This window comes from Emydura macquarii, unplaced genomic scaffold, assembly GCF_026122565.2.
Source record: "Emydura macquarii macquarii isolate MOO-44397 ecotype Brisbane River unplaced genomic scaffold, CSIRO-AGI_Emac_v2 contig_3506, whole genome shotgun sequence".
In the NCBI taxonomy this organism is placed as follows: Eukaryota; Metazoa; Chordata; order Testudines; family Chelidae; genus Emydura; species Emydura macquarii.
The window spans coordinates 4,185,403-4,213,209 of record NW_027133643.1 but is presented as its reverse complement, the minus strand read 5'-3'; the positions used below and the strand labels follow the sequence as shown (position 1 = coordinate 4,213,209).

Below are 27,807 nucleotides of genomic sequence, written 5' to 3'. Positions count from 1 at the left end.
AAGAAAATGGAGTTTTCATATTGCTGTTGGAATTATTATGTTTCATACAGGGTATTACCATGACACCAATTTAACCTTGAATTCCTTTATTAAATGCAAAGTCAAAATAATATGTATACAATTGCTCTAAACATGCCTATAAAGCCTAAATAGTAAGCAACTTACTACATCCAAAGAGTAACAAACCATTTATAAGCATTTGATCAAGGTACTTACAAATGGGCTAAATGCAGGGGTGCTTAGACCTATATTGTCAGGTTTAACTTGGTCAGCTAGGTATTAGTAATGAAAGAGTACCTTTTTATACCCATTAACGACCTAGTGATGTCAGTGCCAATTATTGGACCTTAGCTAAAGTCAGATGAAGCAGTTTCTTATATAACCAGTTATTCACTGCACCTGGTACCCAATTAGCCTTGTTTTATTTCTCTTATTTTAGCCCAACCTTAAATAAGATAACACTGGTATTTCAAAGGGTCACTGCCAGTTTAACACAACAAACTCTTCTTTCTCATGATTTCATAATTTTTGGTCACATGCTTTGAGCCTGTAGCTCATGCTAGTATCCCAACTCAATTTAAAACCATAGTTCACCCTGGCCTGATGTCAACCTATATCCCTACAATTGCAAAACCTTGGGAAGTATAAATGAACCAAAAAAATCACAAGGAATCAAGTACGAATAGCTGTACCTTACTATCTATGTTATTAATGTGTATTATAACTGCAGTTTTTTGCGTGTGTTTATATACTTTTCAAAACTGTATTATACTGTAATAAAGCAATTAATGAATGTAGAAATTTACATGTAATTAGTTACCCAGTCTCTAACACACTGGGCATATCAAAAATTGCACTTGTGTTTTAATTTCTTATCAGTTGCACATATAAATTAAAATAATGTGCCAGCTACTTCTATTGTCTGACATGAGGTGTTAGAGGTGTCCAATAAAAACTGATGTAAAAGTTTATTAAATCTATTACACAAAATTGGTTCTAGCCTCTGATCCCAAATAAGCAATTTCCTGTAGTAAGCAGTGCCAAAAGATATTACAAAAAAAGTGACACTTTTTGTCTGTTCTTTTGGTTAGACAAAGCCAGACTGTGCTTGTTTGGCTCTTCAAAAAATGGATTTGGATTCCGGGACAGTGATCTAGATATCTGCATGACCTTGGAAGGCCATGAAAATGCAGAGGTGGGAATTCAATATTTTGAAAATATATGTTGCAATGACATTTTATACTCTTAATGAAGGAAGATTTATGATCCTTCATTCACTTACTCCATGAAATATAATATTTGCTGTTCAGTTTGTGAGGTAAGGATCCATAGTTAATGGCTCAGACTTTTGCTATTTATTTTTTCTAGAAACTAAATTGTAAGGAAATAATTGAAGGTTTGGCAAAAATTCTTAAAAAGCATCCAGGTATGTATTTTAATTGTACTCTACATGATATTTACAATTAGATGCATCTGTTTGTATGTTTAACATTTATGGAAATATTTTATCCTGCCTTCTCAGGTTTAAAAAATATTTTGCCTATAACAACAGCCAAAGTGCCTATAGTAAAATTTGAACACAGACGGAGTGGCTTAGAGGGAGATATCAGCTTATACAATACACTAGTAAGTGTCTCTTTCTGTAAAAGTGAATAAATACTTCACATGATTTTTTGGAAAGTGTGCCTACAGATGGTAATGCTTGGAAGTCTAAAAGATGGAGATAGCATTAAAGTTACTAGAGGAATAATTCTGAATCAGAAATGAAAATACCATATCCTATTTTTAAAAATATTTGAATTCAAATAGCTCTAAATCCTCAGCCTTGTGCCCAGCCCAGGTAATTGGTTAACTTGTGGCACAGTGGTGGAAGGAGCCTTCTGTTTCTGAACTGCAGAGTCACTGTGGCCTTTCAACCAGATGGAGCCTGTGCGTCCTTTGGTTTCTGGCTCCCTCTTCTTACACTATGGAAACAAACAGCTTCTCCTGCCATGGGCCCTTACAGACCAGCAAAGGAGGGGGCAGGATTTGCCCCAGGCTGACTCAGTTTTTGACTGAGTTCATCTTTGAACAAGTTGCTTTGCCTGTGTGTTCAGGTGCTAATTTTTATGTATACGCTGGTCTGAATTCAGTCTTTAATTACATTCTTACAACCCCCTGAAATGTTGCGTGGTGTCGCTGAGCATAGAATTTGCTTCCTTGTATGTTTTGACTCTCTACATCCCCAATGTCTGAACTGCAAGCTATACCGTATTAAACTATAAACTGTGGTCTAATACTTGTCTGTTTCCCAGGCACAGCATAACACAAGAATGCTGGCTACATATGCAGCTATTGATCCTAGAGTGCAATACCTGGGATATACAATGAAAGTTTTTGCTAAGGTAATAGAAGACACAATACAACATGACTTGATCATTATTTATTGTGTGTATAGCATTGTGCTCCGTGCTATACTGTCACTGTCCCAAAGATCTTACATGATGCTGATGCCAGCTAGAAAGTAGACAAGCGGAACCTTATTAATCTGAGAATTAAGATGCTACATTCTGAGTGGCTGTGTATGTTGGCATATTTAAGCCTTAGGGCTTGTCTACACATGCGCACTAGAAGGGTGTGATTTTTAAAGCACACAAAGGGGTTGCGCACTAACTGGCCTGTGTAGACCCTGCTGGCACAAATTAAATTGTCCCTAGTACTCTTTAGAAATCACACCCCTCTTATGCGCGTTGCTGCTCCATGTAGACAATCCCTTAGAATCACATTTTGCCCTCAGGTATGTATGGTGTGTTCTGATTGAAGCCAGTAAAGCTGCAAGCATATTCCAGAGCAGAAATTGGCCTTAATGCCCTCTGTTGGCTGGAGAACTATTTCTGTTGATGGAAAGCTGATATTCTGAAAAAGTAAGTTTTAATTTCTTGAACTCAAACTATCTACACCAAGAAAAAAGCTTAGCAGATTTAACTGGAGATCAGAATGCACCATGCATCCAGATGGTAATTTTTCTATCTTAAAAAAAAAGGCTTCTTTCTTTCCCCTATAATCTTGCAGTAAAGTGTAATAGTAATTGTTTTTTTGTGCAGGAAGATCTTGGAGATAAATGGTATGTGGATCTATAAATGACTTAGCATGCAGCCTCTTTGTTTGTTGATTGAAACACTATCTCTTCATTTGCTCTACATCATTTAATTGACTACAGGAATGTATTTTCATGAACAGACAAGTGGAATTTGTTTTATTATTGCTTTAGAGCTGTACTGTAATACAGGCTGTTAATGTATTGTGGTCCTGAGGTAACTGAAATACGCTTCTGAGTTTGTTCCAGAATGTGACAGTCATTTGCCCATTGTACTGTCACCTGTGCTAATAATTAATTTACAAGTGAGGATTAGACGCTCTAATTACATTCTTTGGAAGAATACAGTGTGGGCTGAGAGACAATGTTGTCAAAGCCCAAGCCAGGAAGCCAGGAATTCCTGACTTCCTTTGGCTGGGACATTCCTCCTGTGTCTTTCTGCAAATCTACTTAACTCCTTTTACCTCTGTTTCTTCTATGTGAAAATAGAGATAGTGGAAGGTTTGTTGTGTTATTAATAACAATGAATTTGGATTAATATTTACAAAAGGTGCTGTTGAAATTGCACTGTGTTGTGTGTATGTTTTTATAGTAAAGTGAACTGCCAGTAAGAATTATTTGTATGCTAGACATGGGAACAGAATTTAAAAGCATATCTATATGCTAGCACTTGAACTCAGATCTCTGTAAGCAGCAAAAAGTACTGCTGTAATTCTTCCAAACAAGGGTTAATAAATGTCTTCCATTTTAATAATAGTTACAGCTAATATTTAGGTAAAGAAGATTTTTACAGTAATGCAAGCATTTATATTTTCAAAATATTTTAAAGGGAACTTCCCAGATTAAAAATTGTGTATTTCATAAAATCTTATGTCCATATCTGTGTTATTAATAAAACCATAATAAGTTATGCATTTTTGAATTTTAATAAGGTGATTCACATTTATGCATGGTGTTTGTATTTCATACAGACTGGGCAATGAAAGTAAGCTAGTTGGGTTCACTTAGCGTAATGTAACAATTAAATAAGTTGCAAATGCCACAGGAAAATAACTAATTTAACATACAAAGTCATTAAAATAAAAAATAAAACTTTAAAAAAATCATGAAAGTATTTTTGTTAACATAAGGTTAGGAAAACCTTGGTTTCACAATATTGAAATTTTGGACCTAAATTGAGCTGGATATCAGAAATTGCACAATTTTAGAGGCTGTTTTTGAAAATTTGTGCCATAGCATTTGGAAGACATTTTCCCATCAGATCTTTGAAGCTGTATGAGTTGGTCAAATTTTGTTCCTAAACTATTTGACAGTCTCTCTAACTAAATTTGTGGATGTTTATCTTTCAGACTTCATTAAACAATTTTATATTCTGAAATAAATAATGGTTTTGTTAACAGTAATTGAGTTTTTGTTCTTTGCCATAGTTCAAGAGTTAAATACCTTGTAGTTTAATTTTCATTCAGTTCTTTATTCAAAATGTATTTTGTCCAGCGCTGCGACATTGGAGATGCATCCAGAGGAAGCCTGTCTTCATATGCCTATATTCTTATGGTTTTGTACTTTCTACAACAGAGAAATCCACCAGTTATCCCAGTTCTTCAGGAGGTTGGTTTTCAGGAAAAGATATAATGGAAAAAGTGGCATTGTTTTTCAAGTCAGATTTGAGAGTCTTTTGTCCTACGGGTAATGGGTGCAAATGAAAATCCTGTTTTTATCATCCAGTTTCAATTCTAACTTCTGCTTTGTACCGCAGCAAAACTAGGAATGTATGTTGGACCTGGTTATGTGCTAATACATTCATTTTCTTGGGTTTTGGTCATATTTTGGTGTCCATACAATCAAGAGAAAGAGGACTCAATCAACAGGGAGATGTAATGGTGGGACTGGGTTAGAAGTCTTGAGTTCTAATTCCAGCTCTGCTATTGACTTGCTGTGTGACTTTGGGCAAGTTACTAAAATGCCCTTCAGCTTCTCCATCTGTAAAAGAAGGGTGAAGTTTACTTACCTACCTGATAAGGTGTTTGAAAAAATGAATGTTTCTATCACTTTGAAGATAGTGTTACATAAATGCTAAGAAATTTTACTAATAAAATAACATTATATACCTCCATTACAGTTTAAGGTGTAATGAACTGCACTTATTCAGTCATCTGCCTTTCCATGAAACATTGACATTCTCTGGAGCTCTCTGATAGTTCTGAGAATTATTCCTATCTGCCTTTTCTCTTCTTTGCATAAAAGACGACTCTGGCTGAGTCACTGTATTTGAGACCATTACTATATTGCTGCTACTTTAATGGTTTGTTAATTGCTATTACTGGGGCCGCATTTAAGTAACAGCTGCATATCTCCTTATCCTATCCAAATTAACGTAATGATGGGTGAGGTCAGCAATGGTCTCTTTTAAGTGAGAGATTTAGTAGGAAAGAGCAGCTGGCTGCAACCAGATAGGATGATTTTATGTACATTTCTTAGTTATAAGGAACAAAGAAACTAAAATACCAGAAATATTTGGTAGATGAGCAGAATTGTCTGTAGGTAAAATGCATTTGAATATTTTCCATATAATGTCAAGCACCTTTCAAACTAATATTGAAATAAAGAGCTGTTCTTGCAATACATCTTCGTAATGAAACTATAACTATTTTACTATTACTTGAATCCAAGGTGACAATGAACATTGGGAAGATAACTGTGTTCTTGTGTTTTTGCAGATATTTGATGAAAAACAGATTCCACAGAGAATGGTTGATGGGTGGAATGCCTTTTTCTTTGATGACATGGAAGAGCTGGTAATGTTCTAATTCCAAAATACTCACTAAAACTTAGGGCTTGAATATATGGGAGAGTTTTATCTGTTATGCCAATATAATTAAACTGTCATCGTTATACTGCTATAGCTCTCCGGGTATATACTTATATACCAGTATAAGAGTAAGCTAAACCAAAAAACCCAAACTGCTTCCAAAGGAAAATAAGCCAAAGCAGAAAAAGGCATTCTTGTACTGGAATAAATGCCCCCATAGGGAGTTTAGGTCAGTATAACAATATCAGTTTAAAGTCATGCCTTAGCTTATACAGGTGTAACTTTCTCATGTAGACAAGCCCCTTATTAAGATGTATAGTTCAGGGGGGAGGGAGTACTTGGTTAATTGTACCTATATAAACTGTGTCTTAAATTGCATGTAGAAGAAGCATTTGCCTTCACTTGGAAATAACACTGAGTCACTTGGAGAACTCTGGTTAGGCTTACTGCGATTCTACACTGAAGAATTTGACTTCAAGGAATATGTGATCAGCATTCGGCAGAAGAAGCTATTAACCACTTTTGAGAAACAGTGGACATCCAAATGCATTGCCATTGAAGGTACTTATTTGTTGAATTTCTGTTGTTACATAACAAAACAATGAACACATGCTTGGGAATCTGGTCTCCCACTGATGCACAGGATCTTAACACAGGGAACACCCATTAATGCTAATGCGACTTTGTTTTGCAAATCCTACAGCATATATAAATGGGACAGTAGACCCCTAACTTTTAATATTTCTTCTGTACATAATTCACACCTGCTTTAAACCCATTGCAGTCAGTAACCCAAAATTGCTCTGCTCAGCTCCCCCCTATGAGTATATGTAATATGGGACCATAGACATGGAAATGGATGCATTAAATGAGAGAATATTTTATGCTGCAACATATTTTGCCCACTCTTGGATATTTTTCTTTCTTCCCTTGCCCAGATCCTTTTGACTTGAATCATAATCTTGGTGCTGGAGTCTCCAGAAAAAGTAAGATATTTATTCCAACTACAGAGCTCTTACTAATTTCAAAAGCAAAGTGCCTTTCTTTTGTCTTCCAATGATTTTATCTTCTGTTTAATAGTGACCAATTTCATAATGAAGGCATTTATCAATGGGAGAAAACTGTTTGGTACCCCGTTCTATCCAGTCCTGGGAAGAGAAGCTGTAAGTTCTCTTTGTTTGTCTTAAAGCTTTAGTATAGTTTCCTTTCCTATATCCATCAGAATGGTGCATTCAGAGCAAACACATTGTTGCAGTTTCTTGGTTTCTTTCAAATATGTGTGCTACGCAGTCATGCATAAACTGAATAAAAAGGTACAACTGGATAGAAAGCTGAGTACCAGGCATATAGAAACAGACCAATAGATATTTTCAGCATTCTCAGAAAAGGGAGCTATTTAGTAGATCAGACCCTCTGCAGTAGTAAGGACTTCATTGGCAACTTCCCAGAAGCACCTGAGTTGTATATAGATTTATATAACTTTTTTAAAAAAAGAGAACACACATCCGTTGTCCTTATATTTAATTTGATAAAGAAATAAAACTTGCTTATTGCTTGAGCCTCAGCAATAAAAAAATGAAGCTGATCAGCTTTGTTCTTGTCTTTTACTTACAGATGGAGCAGCATTTGGCTCTCCAACCATGTGCTAAGCATCCCTAATGTAGAAAATACATCTTCAAAAGGAAAGAGAATCCTAGATTTTACGTAGGAGCAAAAATTTCATTGTAAAGCTTTAGAATAATGATAGATACTAGTTTTCTTGATAGAGCCGTCAGAAGATGTTTTGCTTAATCAGCTTTAAAACGCACTAACAGTGTTAAGAACTTTGGGGACTGTTTGAGTTAGTTGCAAAATAAAATGAACAACCACTTGAGGCTTTGAACATACCCAGTATTATTAATTTCTACACTGGGTGGTAATGATTGGTTGCTCATTAAGAAAATAAACTTTTCAAACCTAACCAGTAGACTCTGTACTATCCAGTGTAAACTGCATTCCCATTGAGTGATAGGTTTTTCAAAGAACGTGTGCTTACAGACGGATGATTATGAATAGAACTTGTGCTCCTAAATCACCTAGGTGATTCTGAAAATCTCAAGCTTACTCTTTGGTTATATCTTAAAAACAAAAAACACCCTCCCCCACCCACCTTCAAAACCTGCAAATTGGACATGTAACTAGTTTAAATAAAGAAGTACGTCTATCTCTATTACCATGGTCCTCCTTCCTCCACTTCTTCTATTTGTTGGTTATACTCACTCATATTTTGTCTTAACTTGTATCATATGCTCTGTGGGGGAGGTCTGTCACTTGTTCTGTGTTTGGACAGTGCGTAACCCAGTGGTGCTGATCTGATTGGGGCTTTTGGGTGTTGCATATATACAAATAATAAGTAATAAATTAGCATGTTGGACTTAGTTTCCTGGGTTTGAGGAATACAATGAACTAAATGTATGTGTGTCTATGTAATAACCATATCACAGGTTATTAGTTGGCCTTCTGTCAAGCAGCATTTATATTTGTTGTTTGCAAGGGCATTCTTACAAGATGCTCTAGTACCTAAATGGAACTATTGTGTGTGTTCTTCAATTTGCAGTGCTCTGTCCCCAGGTTTCACCCAACATCTTACAGAAGAGTGGGCCAAGTCACTGTGCACCCTAATTATTTCCTATCAGGGAAATAATACCAATTATTAGTATTACAATGTTTTACTTATTCAAAGCATTTTTATAAACAACTAATCCCTACAGTTCCCATCCCAAACCCCCAATCACACCCCATTCATACAGATGAGGTAAAGTAATTTGCCCAAATCCACAATGGGAGTCTGTTCCAGAGCTGTGACTAGAACAGGGGAGTTCCTGCATTCATTACTGTAGAACAAGCTGCTCGCTTTATAAAACACATATTTTGGTATCACCTTAGAACAGTGGTTTTCAACCTGGGGGTCCACAGACTTATGTCTAAGATTTCCAAAGGGATCCACACGTCCATTCAAACATTTTTAGGGGTCTGCAAATGAAAAGGTTGAAAACCAGTGCCTTAGGGAAGGGAATGTGGGAGGATAGGAAATGAAAGCATGATGGTGCCCCCCTTCCATAGGTCTCTGGGACAATCTGATTTTCTGTCCCCTCTGTCTGTTATAAATTAATAAATGAATAGCTTTTGTAGGGTAAAAGGCTGATACTTGTCTGCAGGAATACTTCTTTGACTCAAAAGTATTGACAGATGGGGAGCTCGCACCCAATGATAGATGCTGCCGTGTCTGTGGAAAAATTGGTCACTACATGAAAGACTGTCCGAAAAGGAGGAGGTGGGTAAAATACATGAAACAGTCATTCTTCAAGTGCTGATCCCTATGTGTTTTAAATTAAAATGTATTTAATTCGGATCATCATATTAAGTGAGGACTTTCAAGTCTTATATGTTTAATGCAGATAAGAAAAACATGGTATTACAGAGCATACAACGTTTTTCTTATCAAAACTTCAGATTTGTCCTTCTTAAGAGTCCATGGACCTCACCTTCTCACCCCCATTTTCCTTTGCCCAAACTGTATGACTAATCACACCCATTTCCCAGTGTTCTCCTGAAAAGAGTGTTTGTATGCATGCCCACTTGCACGGTTGAACTAACAAGGTATGTGCTAAACACCAGTACTATCATCTGCTTTTTGTTGCAAGCAAATCCTCTAGCCTTTGTTAGTACATTGTCTATTAAGGTTACATTGTCTATTTAGAGCTTTGGGAGGGGGACCATGTTTTACCACATGACTTTAAAGTGCACAACTCTTACAGTGGATTATTATATTTCTTATGATGAAAAAAGAATACAGCTTAAAGAAAGGCTGTTTCTTCTTCCCACTTTAATTCCAGTTTCTTTTTTGAGTAGTCTCCTTATGGGCACTCCACCGTGGGTGTGTTTGTGTCCTTGCACTGCTGATCGGAGAACTTTGGTAGCAGAGTCCATTGGGCCCACACATGTACTGTGCCACAAGGCTAGCTAGCATTCATGAGCTAACAGTCCTCAGTTCCTTCTCAACCACCTCTGGCTAGAGACAGAGCATTTAGCTGTCCATTAGTGGATCATTGAGTTCCCTTTCAACTGTTAATTTTTGCTTTGCAAACCCTCTAGTTTGCCTATCTTATCTTTTATTTGGCTGCACCTTAAAAAAATAGAGAGAAAAAGAAAAGATTTTGTTTGTGTGTTGACCCCGGTGAGGCAAGACCACCGGGGATACGGGTATGCCCGGCTCTCTGGCCTTCAAGAAGTATCACAATTGCAGTGAGGCAGTCTCATTTGCGGACAAGTACACTCAGTGCATTTGCTGCATTGGCGAGGGTCACAGCCAAAATAAGTGCTCCTTTTGCCAACAGCTCCGACTGAGATCCCACAAAGATTATCTTTATGGAGGCGCTCTCTCGAGCGGGCGTGAGTCTTCCCCGCAACCTTTTATGTTGAAGTATAGCGGGTCAAAATGACAGTCAGGAGACTCTTCTGATAAGTCAAGAAAAAGAGCTGGGAGCCCCTTTAGTGAGCCCAGGAATAGCCGAAGGTGATCTCCATCACGCTTGGTATCCTCAGCACTGAGACAGTCCAGTACCCAGGCCTCCCATCAACTGTCCAGCACTGCTAATAAGCCCACGGACCCTTTGGGCATGGGCACTGAAGCTTGTGGTACACAAGGACAAAGGCAAACACCCTCAGATGCTCCTGTATATGAGTTGGTATCATACTGCCAGTGACACCAGTCCATTTGGCACCAGAGAGGTTGGCAGAGACAAGATTCTTATCGCCAACACCAGGGCAGTTGCTACTGGTGCATTTCCAGCAAACTGAAAAACAGATGGTCTTAGAGGACCCCAACTCTCCACACCTCAGTATTGAAGTTGCAGAACCATGCCACAACTGCTCAAAGGGTCGCTCCCCTTGGCCACATCCTATCCCACCATTGTCGAACCACAGTTCAGAGAACTTCCATTTACTCCTTCCAGGCTCCATACAGGATCCATTACCAACAGGGTCCGGGGATGTACTGCCAGATGACCACCACTACCATGGTCACCCATGGCATCTCCACCAGACCATATGCCACCGCCATGGCCATACTGGGACCCCTGAGCAACGCACCGACAACCAGCCTCAGGGGCAGCGAGTGTGACTCAAGAACCCCCTGGGCATGCTCCCTCTGCCACAGCATGGTGAGCCTCCGTTCAAGATGTGGAAGAGCAAGAGCGGGAGACAGAAGAAGAAGCTGCATCTAAGGCCATATTTTCCTCATCCCCTGACAAGGCAATTATGCCGTCACTACCGTCTCTGGCAGATGACTTCAGACTCACCAGAAGAGGAAGTGCAAGCAATATTGATCCAGAGCAGGGATCGGCCAACATTCCCTGGGTGATGCTCTTCTCCCCTGGGACATGGACTTTCTCTGTGCCTTTCCCCCGTTTCCTCTCCTACCAAAGGTCCTGTTAAAGATAAAAAGAAACAAAGCCCATGTAATCCTCATTGCTCCCATGTGGTCAAGGCAAACTTGGTATCCTTACCTGATGCAGTTTGTGATGTGCCTATCGATCTCTCTCCGGGCCATGCTGCCTCTTCTCTCTCAGACAAAGGATGCACCATGCATCCCAACCTGGGAATTCTCTGCCTCAAGGCTTGGCTCCTATGTGGTTCTAACATTTAGAGTCAGCATGCTCAAAAGAGTTGCAGGTCCTGTTATACAGCAGAAAACCTTCCACACATTGCACTTACCTGCAGAAATGGTCCAGGTTCAAATCTCTTCAGTCTTGGCATCTCTCCCTCATATTCTAGACTACACCCTGACTCTTAAAACATCAAGGTTGTCTCTGAGTTCCCTCAAGTTTCACCTAGCAGTCATTACAGTGTTTTACCAACCTTTAGATGGGAATTCAGTCCTACTGCACCCGACCACTAAGAGGCTCCTGCAGGGAATAGGTTGCTGCACCCTCATTGGACTTGAACCTGGTGCTGAAAGGGCTGATGAGACCCCTGTTTGAGCCTATGGCCACCTGTTCACTGTTGCATATATCAATGAAAACAGTATTCTTAATTGCAGTTACCTCGGCTGGGAGAATCAGGGAAATAGCAGCTCTGATGGCACATCCCCCATACACATTATTCTTCCCAGATAAGGTCACATTTAGGCCTCATCTGAGGTTCATCCCTAAAGTTACCTCATCATTCCACATGAATCAATCCATTTGCTTTCCAACCGTCTACCCTATGCCTCACTGAGACAATATGGAGGCTATACAGTATACCTAGATGTCAGTAGAGCCGTGGCATTCTACCTTGATAGGACAAAATTCTTCAAGAAATCCTCTAGGCTATTCCTTTCCATTGCAGAAAGATCTCAGGCCTTAGCTATATCAGCCCAACGGCTTTCCAAGTGGATCTCGAGTTGCATCAAACAATACTACGAGATCCGTAATATGACCCTGACAGACTTGATCCATATACATTCCTTGAGATCGATCTCATCTGTTGCCTTCCTTAAAGATATCCCGGTCTCAGAGATCTGTAGAGCAGCGATGTGGGTGTCAGTCCACACTTCACAAAACACTACGTGATTACTGGGGACTCTGCTTCTGATGCCATTTTTGGCTTCACAGTACTCTCAATGGTGACTAACCAGACTCTGAAGTCCCAGGCCTCCGACAGGGGTACTGCTCGGTGGTCATCTACAGTGGGGCTCCCATAGGGACACTACTCGAAGAAGAAGATGTTACTCTGTGCAGTAACAATGTTTCTTTGAGATGTGTCCCCCTATGGGTGCTCCACAACCCACCCTCCTCCGCTCTACTTTGGAATTCTTACTATGACTTTTCAATAGAAAAGGAACTGAAGATGGCTAGCTCGCATGTGTTGGCTAGCTTTGTGGTGCAGCATGAGGAGAGGCAGCACATGTGCGGGTCTAACGGACACTGCCACTAAAGTTCTCTGATCAGCAGTGCAGGGACGCAGATACGCCTACAGTGGAGCACCCATAGGGGGACGCATCTCGAAAACACATTGTTGCTGCACAGGGTGAGTAACTTCTTGCCAATTTTTTCTGATAATGCTTAACATTTGAAGGAGCATCACTGCTTCGTGCTGCACCCATCAGTGCTGTTACTGGGCCAGGCCCAGGATGCTAATGTATTCTTCCTAAGAAGTAATACCTTTTGTTGTAGCACCTCCCTTATCCAACAGAAACTGAGTTCATTTTTTCCACTACAAGCTGTTCCTTAACCAGCCTACGCTGTGGAAAATGTTTCCCTGGGGGCTCTGGGGTAAGTTGTGTTTCAGTACATATGTTGGTTGTGATATTCCTTCATTGGGCATAGGGATTGTAGAACTGCACAGACCTTGATGTTTTGGCACAAGTGTTAATAAACCTTACCATGCAGGCTGAAGAAGAAGGAGAATGAGAAAGATGATGAAAAAGAAGTGAAGGAAGAGGATAGGGAGACTAGAGAGAAGAGATGTTTCATCTGTGGAGATGTGGGACATGTTCGAAGGGATTGTCCTGAATTCAAACAAACTCGACAGAGAAATAACAGTGTGCCAGGTAAAAAAGTGGTCACGTCTATGATGGCTTCATTAGAAATATCTGAGGCAATTCTTTTCTATTCAGGTTTCTACCCAGCCTTCCTCACCATTGCACCTTCTCACATTTGGAGCACAAGACACCCTCTGTCATTGTCAGCACAACTTCATTCTAAACACCACTTTTCTCCAAAAGGGACATTGCCCCATGCATTAGAATCTTTGGACAGATTCTTGAGTCTAGATGTGCTGAGTTCATCACAAGACATAGTGAATGGGTGGAAGAATATGTATCTGAGTCACCTTTCCACTCCCTTGTTCCTGGACAAGTCGGGAAGGTATTTTGGACCCCAGCATAATTATTGATTATTAGTGAATTATGCCACCAGCAACGGTCACTGAAGGGTCTGTTTTGCTGGCTAAAGATTTAGCATGTTCAGCCTACCTAAACTACACCATGTTGGAAGGGCCAGGAGTTACACCAGCTTAAACCCTCTTGGGTATTCCCCTATATAAACAGAATCCTGAGATGTTTTATGCTGCGTGACCAGCTCAAAGTAGCCACAACAGGGGGCAAGGATCCTAGCTCTTGTTCACTGAGACCCACTGAGAAATAGACAGTTTGTGGCACATTCCATTGTAGCAAAGACCGCAAGGCGATGGCGGTTTAATTAACACTAGGTTTTATTTGCCTCTTCACACAAATAAACATACTTCTAAATTACATAACCTTTTTTATGTTGAAGAGTTTTATTGTTGGAGGTCAGTCTAAGATGTAAGGTTCAGGTCCAAAATCCCTTAGAGTTTAATGGTGTTTGGATCTAGGGTTTTGATCATACACCTTTCTTAAGTAATAATATCACGGGCTCCCCTGCACATTTCTTTCTGAAATGATAAAGTGTAGTTTCTCACTGTTTGGCCAGAGTGGGTTAAGGAAGGATCCTTGGGACATGACTGAGTCGTTTGAAGGGACCCAACAGCATAAAGCAATGAGAAAAGAAGTATAGTGTGAGTGTGGGGACTGGGCGTGAGGAAAAAACAAGAAGACCAAACTGGGATAGGTAACCAGAGGAGCTGGGAAGGAAGAGCAAGGAGCCTAGGGGAGGAAAGTGTTGGGAGGAAATGACTCTATTTGGACTTGTGTATGTGGAGGCTTAGTGCGCAGCAACCCAGGATGTGAATGTACAGCGCTTAGCCTGCCGCACGCTAAGTCAACATGTGGATCCTGTTACCACACATTAAAAGTTCCTTAATACATTTTGACATACTGCTGTTTTAAAACAGTAGTATGTCAAAGTACACTATGGAACTTAATGCTCAGCAGCAAGTTACACATGACCAATCAGTGCACAGCAAACTAGCGCACTACAGATTTAAACCTACTTATCATGCAGTCAGTTTCTGTGTAGACAAGGTCTTTGGATGGGGAGAGTGATATAGTTGGACTGAAATTTTGATGGGTACTAGGACTCATTTAGCCTGCTCTTTAGCCAGTACACCAAATATGAACTAGTTCTTGGTATTTCCTGTATATACCATTCACAAGACCACTTATAGTATCCCATGGTAAGAGCTCATGTCCTTATCTCTCTTTGGTATTATAATGGGCTGTCACACATTGTTTAGACAGTACCAAATTCTGGGAACCATAGGAGATCTTTCTTTTTAAATGAACAAAGAAAAATGCTTATTCTAATGTTATTGCAAGTAACTGCTATAATAGAATATTCCGCATACTATCTGCTGCTTTATGGATCTCTCTGAAAGTGAAGGTTCTTCTGTATGAGGCAAAAACACAGTCAGAGTGAAGAGGTATTTAGAATGAGACTTCCTATGCTGTAATTACAGAGGGGAGAATGCTTTAAAATTTCAGAAAGAGGCAGGCAGAACAGCCGTCAAATAAAACAGTAATTGACATTAGAATCGACTTTTAAGTGTCTTAATAATTTACAACAGTTTCTTTCTGACATGCTTTAAAACCATTAAGTAAGTAGTCTGGTTTCTAGTCTTAGTTTCAGAATATTGTATTTTATTCCCCATCTGAAGTTTTGTAGTTAATTGTCTTTCGTTCTCTGACTGGTGCATTTAATAATAATGATAATGCTTTGCATTTATGTAGTTCATTTCCTCTTCAAAGTGGTTTGCAAACATTCATTAACCCTCCAGCATCCCTCTGAGGTAGGTAAATATAATCGCACAAAGGCCTTGGGTAAAATTTTCAAAAGCACTTAGGAATCTAGGTCTTATTTTAAAAACTGACTTTGGAGCCAAAGTCTCATTGAAAATCAAAGGGATCCTACATTTCAAAGTTGCTTTTGAAAATGTTACCCCTTTTTTGCAATAGGGTTTTTTGGTAAAAATTTCCCACTCTTGCTAGTGCTGGTAAAGCTCTACTGCTGGTAGCATTGCTTGAAATTCTGGTTTAGACAGGACATCTACTAGATAAGGAGCCTTGTTTACGCAAGCATTCATGTTGCGCAGAACAATGTTAAACCACCAGTTGTGTTGCATGCATTACTGACACCTGTTTTCATTAATGGATAAATTTCCTACTGTAGACAAGGCTAATAAGATTAAGTGATTTGCCTAAACCATACAGTGAGTTTAGATCAGAACTCAGGAGTTTCTGGCTCCCAGTCCTGTGTTTAGGCCTGGTCTACACTGCCAGCAGCATTATGTAGCTTGCATATTTCTTATTGACTTATTGCGGCGCTGACGGGATATGCCCTGCAGTCGACGCAGCCTTACACTTTTCGCGGAGGTGGATTTACGGCATCAACTGGAAAGCACTTCCGGGATCAATGGAGCCAGTTTCCACTGCCCGCTCAATTGATCCCGCAGCATCGATCCGGCAGCATTGACAGAGTCACCAGCAGCGTAGACAAACCCTTAGAGTTATTCAAGATAGTTAAGTCCAAAGCTGACTGTGAAGATTTACAGAGGGATCTCACTAAACTGGGTGACTGAGCAACAAACTGGCAGATGAAATTTAATGTTAAGTACAAAGTAATGCATATTGGAAAAAATAATCGTCACTATACAGCCAAATGATGGGGACTTAATTAGCTATTATCCCTCAAGAAGGAGATCTTGGAGTCATTGTGGATAGTTCTCTGTAAGCATCTGCTCAGTGTACAGCAGCTGTCAAAAAAAGCTAACAATATTAGGAATCACGAGGAAAGGGATAGATAGTAAGACTATAAGACAGATAATAAGATAAGAAGAAGACAGAAAATATCATAATGCCAATATATAAATCCATGGTAAACTCACCTTGAATATTGTTTGTAGTTCTGGTCACCCCATCTCAAAAATATATATATTAGAATTGGAAAAGGTACAGAGAGAGGCAACAAAAATTATTAGGAGTATGAAACAGCTTCCATATGAGGAGAGATTAAAAAGACTGGGACTGTTCGGTTTAGAAAAAAGATGGCTGAGGAGGACATGATAGAAGTGCATAAAATCATGAATGGTGTGGAAAAAGTGAATAGAGAAGTTTTATATACCTCTTCGCATAACATAAGAGCAAAGGGTCATCCGATGTAATAAATAGGTAGCAGATTTAAAACAAATATAAGGAAGTACTTTTTCACATAGTGCACAGTCAACCTTTGGAATTCATTGCAAGAGAATGTTTTGAAGGCCAAAAGTCTAACTGGGATTTAAAAAAAGAAAAGATAAATTCATGGAGAATACATCAGTCACTATTATCCAAGATGGTCAGGAAGACATCCCCATGCTCTGGGTATCCCTAAACCTCTGACTATCAGGAAGCTGGGACTGGATGACAGGGGATGGACCACTCGATAATTGCCCTGTTCTGTTCACTCCCTCTGAAGCATCTGACAATGACCACTGTCAGAAGACAGGATATTGGGCTAGATGAAGCACTAGTCTGACCCAGTATAGCTGTTCTTAGTTTCTTAGAATATGTTGTCTCTTGATTTATATTTAAACTTCTGTTTGTGATATTTTCTTGATTAGGTGCCCACTTGGTCCGAAGCCTTGTAAATGCACAGCTAGTGACTGGGTCAGTTCAACAAGTGGAACGACCCTTACGTACCAGACAACCATCAGAATGTGTAAGTTCCAATTAGCTTGAAAGTTTTAAAATAACATACTTTTAATTGTAATGAAACCAATAGACCTGGTCTGTGCTAGTAAAATATTTGCACTGATTGCTCTGAATGACTTCTGGGCTTTCTAATGACAACAGTGCATTTACTCTGCAGTATAAGTTATTGAAACTGTCTGGGTTGCCATGCATGGTCACTGAGACCCATGTCTACACTAGCATTTACGTCAGCAAAACTTCTATTGCTCAGGGGTATGAAGAGAACACCCCATGAGCGAAATAAGTTTTATCAGCATAAGCACTCGTGTGCACAGCACTATGTTGGTGGGAGACACTCTCCTCCTGAAATAGCTGTCACCACTCATTGAGCTGGTTTTATTATGTCAACAGGAGAGCTCTTTCCTGTTGACATAACGTGGCTACATAGCATACTGTACAGATGTAAGCTTGTAAATGTAGACATGGCCCTAGAGACCACTTGTGATCTTCAGAATGGAAAGTACATGGGCAAGCTTCATTCTATGCAATCAGCAGTTCTTAAAAGCCAGCGTTGCTACCAGTTAGACTAAACTAGAGGCTTTGTGCCTACTTATCATAGAGATGAGCTTACTAGAAATGCACGTAGATAAAACTAAATCTGCACTAGAGCACAGCTCAACTTAGCAATGCAACAGACTGTGATTTGGTGATTTTCATAATTCTGTGTCTCCCCTAGCTTAAGAAAATGAAATATATCAGGGCCTTTGGATGGTCAATTGAGATGGTGGTTATTAGGGGAAGGTAGAAAAAATGGGAAGCAGAAGGGAAAAGGATTCCTATTATGAAGAGATAAAGAAAACATTGTCCCTCATGTTATTTCATAATTCATAAATACATGTTCTGTAGAATACTCTGTAAAAGGAGTGAAGTCTTGGTAATATACCACCTCGCTATAGTGATCTGCTAATATGAATGAGTTTCATGGCACCAAATACACTTTTACATTTTTAAAATGTCTGTAGTACTAAGTCCTCTGTTGTATTTTTTTTTTTTAAACTTCTATATATGTTAAATTAGGAATTGTCTCTGCCAGTTCTTAACCTTTGCCTTCTCTTTGCTTTGATGCAACTGTCTGAGACTCACGCAGAGTAATTGGCGTAGCAGCAGAGGGTAAGCCCAGCTACTGAGCTGGGTCTTTGCCTGGTGCACATCGTCCTCCACAATACTAAGGAGCCAATTTGTGGGCTATCAAAGTGGAAAAGAAATCTAGGGTTGGGAGAAATTTAAGGGAAGGGTTACTATCCTACTGGCAGGAAGAACCTGCTGATCTAGGCAGGAGGAGCAGCCAAGGCAATAATGTGTTGGTGGGTAGCATCTGTATTCCTTGTGAGGAGTGTTATATAGGTGTTGTTTATTAAAGAGAAACACATTAAATAGCTAGTGAACTAATGGAAATATGTACTTTTTTTTCCCCCTCCAGTCAGATTCGCATCAGTCATCTTACTCTCCACAGCCTCAGCAATTTACACAGAATTCCTCTCAGCCAGTCTCCATTAACCAGGCTCAGCCACAGCCAATATCCCAGTCTAAGCACGTTCCGCAGCCACAGCAGGGTGCACAGCCACCCCATCAGGTCCAGCTACCTTTGTTTAACTTTACCCAATCTCCCCCAGGTCAGTATTCCACCTTGCATAACCTGGGACTACTTCAGATGCACCACCATCACCAAATTCAGCTTCCCAACACTTCGTGGCCTATTCACGGGCCCGTTATTCATTCTGCACCGGGTAACCCTCCTCATTCAACAAATGTTCCATTTTCTATGAGGTCTGGCAGCAGCAACACCACAAATAACCAGAGCAGTGTAAGCTTGAATGATCCCAGTATCATCTTTGCACAGCCTGCTGCCAGGCCCATGGGAATCCCCAGCACTTCTCATGAGGGACACTGGCACAACCCCGTGACTCCAAACTCACTGGTGAACAATGGCACTGTGGGGAATTCAGGTAACTCTTCTCTATTGTATCAAACATATCACACATTTTGTACAAATGCTAAATGTTACAGAACCAGTTAACTCCACATCTGTTTTATCCTAAAGAAATGTGAAGTTCAAAGAATTGAGTCACTTACATTGACTGTACAATTCAAAACTCTTTCTACAAAAACGACATCAATCCGGGTTGGATGTTAGGCATTGGTGGCTCTGTCATTAGCATCCACAGGAAACATGGTAGCACTTTCCATTGAGAAATCCAGTAGTATTAGTGTTGGCAGAAAGAAGTAAACCTTTAAATCAATGTAAAAAAAGGCAATGTTAATGCAACAGTAAGGCTGAGAAATCAAGCACTCAATTCAGAAAATTCCAATAATTAAATTTGAATCTCAACCATAATTCTATTAATTTGTTTTCAAATTTGATCTCTGTTTATACCATTATCACTGTAGTACATTAGACACAAAAAGTGTAAGGTTGAAAAGTCACATACTCAAAAGTTAGGAAATGCCAGAATTAAGCTTGCTTGTGCAACCTTAATTCAGCCCCCTTGCACAGATGCCTTAGGATACGTTATCATATACTATTTTTCCACAGCACCAATGCCTCATTCAGTGCACAGGATGCATGGTGATCACTTAATGAGCAGCTAGTCGGTATTTCTTTTCTCCTCTTTGTTCAATGTGTGGCCCTGCCTTCGTTACGGCACACTATTCAAACCCTGCTCAGAAGACAGAATTATTAATTTCCTCATGGACTTTTCTGTGGTGCTTGTCACTTTAGTGTCTGAGTCCTTCATGACCGTTAATTAATTAATCTTCACAACACTCGTGTGGGAACTGAGGCACAGAGAGATTAAGGTGAAAAGTTTCCACTAATTTTGAGAGCCCAGTTTGGGATACCTAGGGCCTGTGTTTTCAGCATATTTAGCATTATACAGCACTTTTATATATTCAAAGTACAGCTTCTGTTGAATACAATTGAAGCTGTTAAGTGCTCAGCACTTCAGCAAACAGATCCCAGGGTTTCAAGTCAGGTACTGAAAAAATGAGGAACACACAGCCTCTGAAAAGTGACTTAAGTGTCATTGCAAAGTTCCTCTTTAGCAGCAGCAGGAATAGAATCCAGTTTTCCAGGACAGCATTCAAATACTGTACCTTAACCATGAGACAGTCCTTTCTCTTCCTGCAACCACCTACCACATTCATTACACACTTTCCAACTTCTGCAACAAATGAAGTGGGGTCCTACAGACAACAGCCTCCTTTACTACACAACTGATTCATCCCCAAAGCACCATTCATCCGGTGCACTGAATGAGTCCGGTGGAAAAAATGGTATGTGATCTTGTAAAGACTCACTAGGGGACTCTATTAAGGTTGCATAGGGAACCTTAAACAATTTGAGTGCTTGCTTTTAATACAGTTTTTGTATATAATTTGCTAAGTTTTTAAAAAATGAAAAAATAAATTCCATCATGTGACATCATATTGACAACCACATAGTTCATCAGCAATACCAGTCTAAGTAAATGCATATGTAAAAGCATTTTTGCTTGGAGCTGTGAGAACTACATGAGAGTTGGTCTCTGATATCGCAGAAGGCTTAACACTATTATTTTTTTTAAAGAATATTTTAAAATTAATAAATATGGATCAATCTTTTTAAAAAAAAATTTAATTAATTTTTTAAAATTATAGAATATTACACTATCTTCTGAAATTGTAAGGCAAACACACAAGAGGGCAGAGTTAAGATTGAACATTCAATGTTAACTTTTGGAATGCCCTGACTTCTGAGTGCTCGATTTCTCATCCTTAATGTTCCAGTAATACTTGATTTGTGAATGGAATAGCGTACATACTGTATACTTACTTGAAGAGTTTTTTAAAAATTTCTTTCTAGAAATATATGTTAAGAGAAGTTGGTATTGTATTTGTATTGTATTAAATTTATTTAAGGTACAAGAATTAGTAAAATTCCACAACACCACTTCTTAAAGATCCAGTTTTGTAATAGGATGATTACCCTCAGGTTACACTGACATCAGTGATGATTGAAGATCTCTGCAGGATCAGATAGCAATATTGTTTTTGAGAACCTGTTAGAGCTACATACTGTACATCTCATTTATTTTTGTACTGATTGGCAAGATTTTATATCTTGATACTAAGTGCTAATTCAGCTTCTGGCACCACCAAGACAATAGTATTACATTAAACATTGAGTCATTAAGGTGACAGACAGTAGTTTTTTGTGAAATATAATTGATTTATTAAGATTTTAACTTTCCAAATCTAGCTGCTTTCAACCCACACAGTAACTTGTTGAGATGTAAGTTATATTTTGTGATTGACCGTTTAATTATTTCATCTGAACTTTGCAATATGCTTTTCCCTTTCAATTGAAAAATAGATCAGGGTTTCCAAGGACAGTTTGGTAAAATGAACACTCCTGTCCCTTGGGACCATGGGACCCCTACCCATTTTCCTCTCCTCCGTGGAGCGTGGCCTTACAATATGCCTCAGAACTACATGCAGCAGGGAAATGCCAGCTATCCACCGAACAAACCTTTCTACCCTCAAGGTACTAGAACAAATAAATGAAAGCTCTCTCTTACTGTTTCAGTGGCTTAGAGGCTGATGAATCATATTTCAAATACGTAGGTTCCCTGAAACCACAAGTTTGAATCCCAACAGAGTCAAACTCAACACTGCATCCTCACATAGTAGATCAATTGAAGTCTATGTTGGGATCTCTTTAAAAGAGACTTTAAAATCCAAGATCCTATGTTCACTGCATGAGAACAAAAATTCTAGGACATTTTCTGAAAGAGCAGGGGTTTGCACTGCTTTCCTTGACCAGAATAGCCTCCACTCCTCCATGCCATCCACCCTTCTCCCCTTGACTGCTGTCCCCAACACTAGAGCCACTTATATTTCAGTAGGCGTACACCAATTCTTGTATGTGTATGCCAAAAACCTGCATCTGTTTCACCCACGAATATTCCTAACTCACTATGGACTGGTCTTCACTGATGCTGGCGGTCAGTGGGAGATACGTAATCTATGTCCCATCGATGTACTTACATTGCCATACCACGGTGTCTTCACTGCGCTGCGTCAACAGGAGACGCCCTCTGGTCGATGCAGCCTTACTCTTTTCCAGAGGGTGGAGAGGATTAATGGCATCAACCAAAGAGCACTTCCAGGATGGATTGAGTGGGTCTCCACAGCCCACTCAGTCGATCCCACTGCATTGATCCCTGCAGCCCCAGCAGTGTAGACATACCCTCTGCTTGAGTTCCATACATCAGTTTGAGGGGACTTCTTGCATGAGTAAAGGTTAAAGGATGAAGCCCTTAAATCCTAATTCTTCAGTATGATGAGCATCCTCAACTCTTGACTTCAGCGGAATCTTGCACGGTTGGGCTCTTAGTTCATAACGGGCCTGATCTAAATCCCCTTGAAGTCAATGGAAAGATGCCATTTGACTCCAGTAAAAGTTCAATCAGTCCCAAAATTTGAAGGTGTCAGGATACCATGGTGCTGGACAACCTTATATAGAATCCTTAGGGTGAAAGGCACTGCATACAAGTCCAGTTATTCACTTGCATCTATTGAATGAGTGAGGCCAGCATTTATATCTCTTTTGAATTTACCGTATTTTATCTCTTACTATAACTTAAAAGAATTCAGATAAACTAATCTGAAAATAAAGGTTTATTAATGACTCTGTGGGATTTTCAGAGATGGGGTTAAATAGCGCTGCCTTACACAGTTACTCTAGATACCAGCACAGCTGGAATCTCTACCAGTCAAGTAGATGCTTTTATTTATAAATATGTCTAATATATAGAATATAGCCAAGCACTTTTAAGTACATCTATTTTGCTAAAGTAATTGTAATCCATTTTCTTTTAGCTGGTCCACTGATGCAGAGTAACCAGCGGTTCTCGCTTCTGTCTCAAGGACACCCACACTTGAATATGAATTACATTCAGCAGAAAAAATGAAATGTAATAGGAAGGGGGGAGAAAAATCAGGTTCTGATTTAAAATCTTAATGCAACATGTTTAGATACAAGATTATTTAAGACTGTTTTTAAACTGTATCATTTGTACATAGATATGAACTATAGTTTTTACTAGTATCACAAAACTGAGTGATACAAATTTCATCTATTTTATTACCCTATTTTTAAGGGCAACTGTGTTAAGTTTTATCTTGATAAACTGTAAAGAGAGAATTTTTAAAATTAAGTTCTTTATTTTCTATTAGCTGTATTCATACTTTGGTTGCTTCAAACTTTATATATATTGTTCTAAAAATAAAATTAGAAGGGGATTTAATGTGTTTTAAAAAAATTGTCACTTTTATTCTTTACAGAACTATGTAGTGCCAAAAAACTTTTTAAAAGAAAAAACAAAATAAAATAAAATAAAAGTGCAAAACCAGGCTTTAAGGCTTTTTAAAATCTATGGAAGTAGGGATGTGAACATTGTAAGAGGCTTGGAAAAAATTGGGTCACGTATATTTGGAACCAAAATGTACCTGATCACTGATTTTCCAAAATCATTGCCATCACCATTTGCTATTACTGTATTTTACTGATCATGCATTTTTCCTCTAAATATACTTAGTATATATGGAGGAAGAGAGTGTTCATCTGCTTCCACATTCACAAGCTTTCAATCCAATTATGGGCAAGTACTCTACAGAAATCAAGCTGCGCCATGACACGGCCTCAGTTAAGGGGGGAAGAACCTGTCATTAAGCTGATCCTTCAATAAATTGCATCTTGCCTGCTTACTGTGCATTATATACTCTCTAAATGGATAGAGGCTTTAACCTGCTCAGTTGGGGGGAGAGGGTATATTCTGGTTTGGCTTTTTAAGTCATGCCTTTCAAAGGGGGAGGTGATTTCTTGTTGCTAACTATTAGTCTTTGGTTTGGCTTCCTTAGGGCAATCTGACCCAAACAAACAGACTGTTGTGTAGCAGTCTTAAAATTCCATTCTGAATTTACTTAGCTCTGTGAACTATTTTCTGACTTTAGCCAACATGTCAAAAGCTGGTTGTGTTATTGCTTGCAGTCCTAAGTGTCTAGCCCCTATGCTTATATCTAATGTCTTTAGCATGCCATGGGCTGAAGGTCTTTTTCCATATTATAGTAGCAGATTAGGATCAGTCTATTAAATCTAGAAAACTCTTCATCACAAGATGCTCTTTTGAGTGGAAAAAATTCCTCTCAAAGAGATTATTGTTCCTTACATGACCAACAACTGCACCAATTCTGCTGTTGGCCTTGAGAAAGCTTTGGGACTTGGAGCTCACCAGTCTCCCAAAGAGCCATAGTTTCAGATTATTTAAAAAATTGAAGGACTGATTGACAGATGTAGTAGATATTCTTTTAAAAATTAGCTCCCTTTGGGTGTGTTCACAATAAGGTATCGCTGATGTGGTGCCAGGCCCCAGCTAGAGCAGGTGTTGTAATGCTTAACTGTATCTCTTTTCTCTGAGATGAGCCTGGAGCATAGTTCTTTAGCACCAAGAGCTCTCTTTTGTGTGAAGGTTCTGTTGTCATCTGTTTAGGATTACTCACTAATCCAGTCAGGAGGAGGATTAAGAGGCTGTGCCCTTACCATTTTGTATATAGCACTGAAGGCACACTGAGTGAGTCACAGACAATATAATAGCTCCAAACATCTATAATGAGTTAGCAAAGGGATAAGGTACGAGATGAAAATGTCATGAGAGAGGCTTAATGTTATGTATGGATGCTGTTAGCTTGTCTTTTTATTTATAACAAATTCAGTATTAGGATGTGTGGATGGACTAAAATAAAGGGTCAGTTCTCTGATGATACTCAAACTCTTCATCTCTATATTTGATTAGGAATGGGGCCTATGTGAGGACTAAATGCCTGAAGTTCAATTCAGACAAGAGTTTAATATAGTAAACATGGGAATATCTCCAGAGGACACTTGCTTCTGTTTGTTAATAGGGAATGAAATCCAGGGTGGCTGACTGGATCCCCAACTGCCGTTAGACAAAGTAGCAGCATTCAAAATAGTGTTTTCCATGTGCATTTGATGAGTGATCTTCTCATAGTTATTGATGTCTTTGTTGCCTCCATCATCAGTTATGGCCACATGCTCTACTTGTGGCTGTATCTGAAGAGAACAGGGAAGATTCAGCTAGTACATAACTTTGCTCAGTTTGCTGGTGGTGGTGGTTTCAAGCAAGCTTGCCTGTATACTTGTCTACCATGGTTTCCAGTTAGCTTCTGGGTCCAATGCAAGATGTTGATTTGGATCGGTCAGTCTCTTTCAGGCTACTCTTTAGACTCCCTCTTGCCCAACACTTGAGATTTGCTTGGGCTAACAGGTTCCAGATTTAAATGAGAGGATGTTCAGTGAGGGCCTCTGATTCTGGAATTCACTTGCCACTGGTCCAACAAAGCCTGTGTTTGTGGACCTCAGGTACATTCTAAGGCCTATCTAGTTCCACAATCTTTTGCCCAAGAAGATTGAGGCTTTTTCTATAAAGGGATAAACTCTGGCTGACATTTTCTGACACCAACCAATGGATCCAGTATGTTAATTTTATAGCCATATTTATTTATAAGAGCATGTAACACTTACACTGAAGAAAATCGCACATCCTTACCCTGAATGTCTTTGTTTTTGAGGTAGTCTAAGCTAATGTTTCAGCTCTTGCCTCCTCAGCTTTGGAACAACATGCTTATTCAGCTTTTTAGATGCTAACCTCTTGTTAAAGGTAAACAGAAGTATGGACAGTATAGTTCTCATTCAGATTATTAAACAGCTGTGAGTTTAGTCAGTTACCTTTTGCTGCTGAGAGTTAATGAGGCAGATGCTGCTAAGAACATAGGAATTGTCCCCATTGGATCATGCCAGGAGTCCACCTACTCCAATATCTCATCTCCAATATGGGCCAGTATCAGATGCTTCAGAAAAAGGGGTTCCAGAATCTCCATAAGACGATTACAGAATAACCTGGCCTTAGTGGAAGTTTATTCCTCTTCCTGTTAGTGACTGGCTTAGGCCCTGACATATAAGCATCTTTTTTTATTTTAAATCTTCTCTAATGTAACTGGGTATTCTCATTAACCATATAAAACCCTTCTGAATTCTGCTAAGCTCTTAGACTTTGACACCTTGTTACACCGGTTGTTTAAAAAAATCTTTTCAGTTTAAAATGCATTGCTGTTCAGTTTCATTGGATGAACCCTTGTTCTTGTAAAACAAGACAATAAATAACACTTGATTTACCAGTCATTGTCTTTTCAATTCACAGGGAAGTAATTGTCTGGCCCTTGTATGATGACTCTTATTTCTGCTATATCTCCTCCTATATCTTTGATAGAGGGACCAAGCCTGAACCAAGCATTTCTAGTGAAGATGTATTGATTTACATGGCATATTCTCATTTTTCTGTCCTCTTTCATACATCAACATTGTGGTTGACCACAGCTATCATTGAGTAGTAACTACCACCCTGTTACTCAGGTAAGGAAGGCTCAGTGGCTTTTTACTTTTATAAGAATTACTAAGGTGTTTTTAAACTGTACAGGTGCTGCCTTCCAGGCAGAGTACTTGATTTTAATAGATGCATGTTTATTAGCAGCTCAGCCACATCATTCAGCACTTTAGTGACCATCTAGTCCTAGTCATTTATTGCTATTTAATTTCTCAGTTTGTTTCAGTGCACCCTCTTTATTCTTCAGTCTCTGGTTGTACCATTTGTCTGAACAGTTTGTGTCTCTCCACTCTCCTACACCAAGAAATAATATATTCCCTATGTAATGGGGCTTTTCCTTAACTGCACCTGTAACTTGGGTAGTCTAGCAGGCACACCTCTCCTCACATCCTACCTTTGTTATATATAATTTTTCATGGAAGTAGTTGAATTCTTAGCAGCCCTAGTTTGGTTTTTATTTGCTTCACTGATGGTGGCTTTCACTGTTCCACAAGCTACCTGCTTTGGCTTGAGTGACCTCTGTTGTTTAATCATACACACTTAACACTTGACTGGTTTAGCCTTTGTCCTTGCTGCAGAGTGTGTGGGTTACTAGTCCAAGCAAAAGCCTCATGGAGGCATCAGCTTATAGCCCCATGTGAGCCAACTAAGGTTGAAAACAGACGTTTGTATTTGGAGGGGAGAGGAATTAAGGACACCTCCTGAGGAAGAGCCCACTTTAACTGCAGTATAGACACAGCCTAAGTATTAAAAGGTCAGGGTGTCAAAAACCCATCCTGTTTTGTGTAGTTGTGGCCTGCTTGGCTGATTCAGT

At 39.3% G+C, this 27,807-nt stretch overlaps 1 protein-coding gene across 2 annotated transcripts in view; it reads left to right on the top strand.

Moving 5' to 3' along the window:
* TUT4 (terminal uridylyl transferase 4) overlaps window positions 1–26,775 on the top strand; it is a 72,099-nt gene extending 45,324 nt beyond the window's left edge. The window contains exons 16-30 of one of the 2 annotated variants that reach the window (XM_067535611.1): window positions 1,092–1,195; window positions 1,369–1,426; window positions 1,523–1,626; window positions 2,295–2,384; window positions 4,571–4,684; window positions 5,794–5,871; window positions 6,269–6,446; window positions 6,824–6,871; window positions 6,966–7,048; window positions 9,083–9,198; window positions 13,298–13,458; window positions 17,424–17,521; window positions 18,974–19,499; window positions 21,905–22,075; window positions 23,413–26,775. In XM_067535611.1, coding sequence (XP_067391712.1) covers window positions 1,092–1,195; window positions 1,369–1,426; window positions 1,523–1,626; window positions 2,295–2,384; window positions 4,571–4,684; window positions 5,794–5,871; window positions 6,269–6,446; window positions 6,824–6,871; window positions 6,966–7,048; window positions 9,083–9,198; window positions 13,298–13,458; window positions 17,424–17,521; window positions 18,974–19,499; window positions 21,905–22,075; window positions 23,413–23,504 — 2,021 coding nt within the window. In that variant the 3' untranslated portion in view covers window positions 23,505–26,775. Of the gene's footprint in view, window positions 1–1,091; window positions 1,196–1,368; window positions 1,427–1,522; window positions 1,627–2,294; window positions 2,385–4,570; window positions 4,685–5,793; window positions 5,872–6,268; window positions 6,447–6,823; window positions 6,872–6,965; window positions 7,049–9,082; window positions 9,199–13,297; window positions 13,459–17,423; window positions 17,522–18,973; window positions 19,500–21,904; window positions 22,076–23,412 lie in introns of those variants that run through there. The other variant, XM_067535612.1, reaches the window with a different exon arrangement.
* The last annotated feature ends 1,032 nt before the right edge of the window (window positions 26,776–27,807 follow it).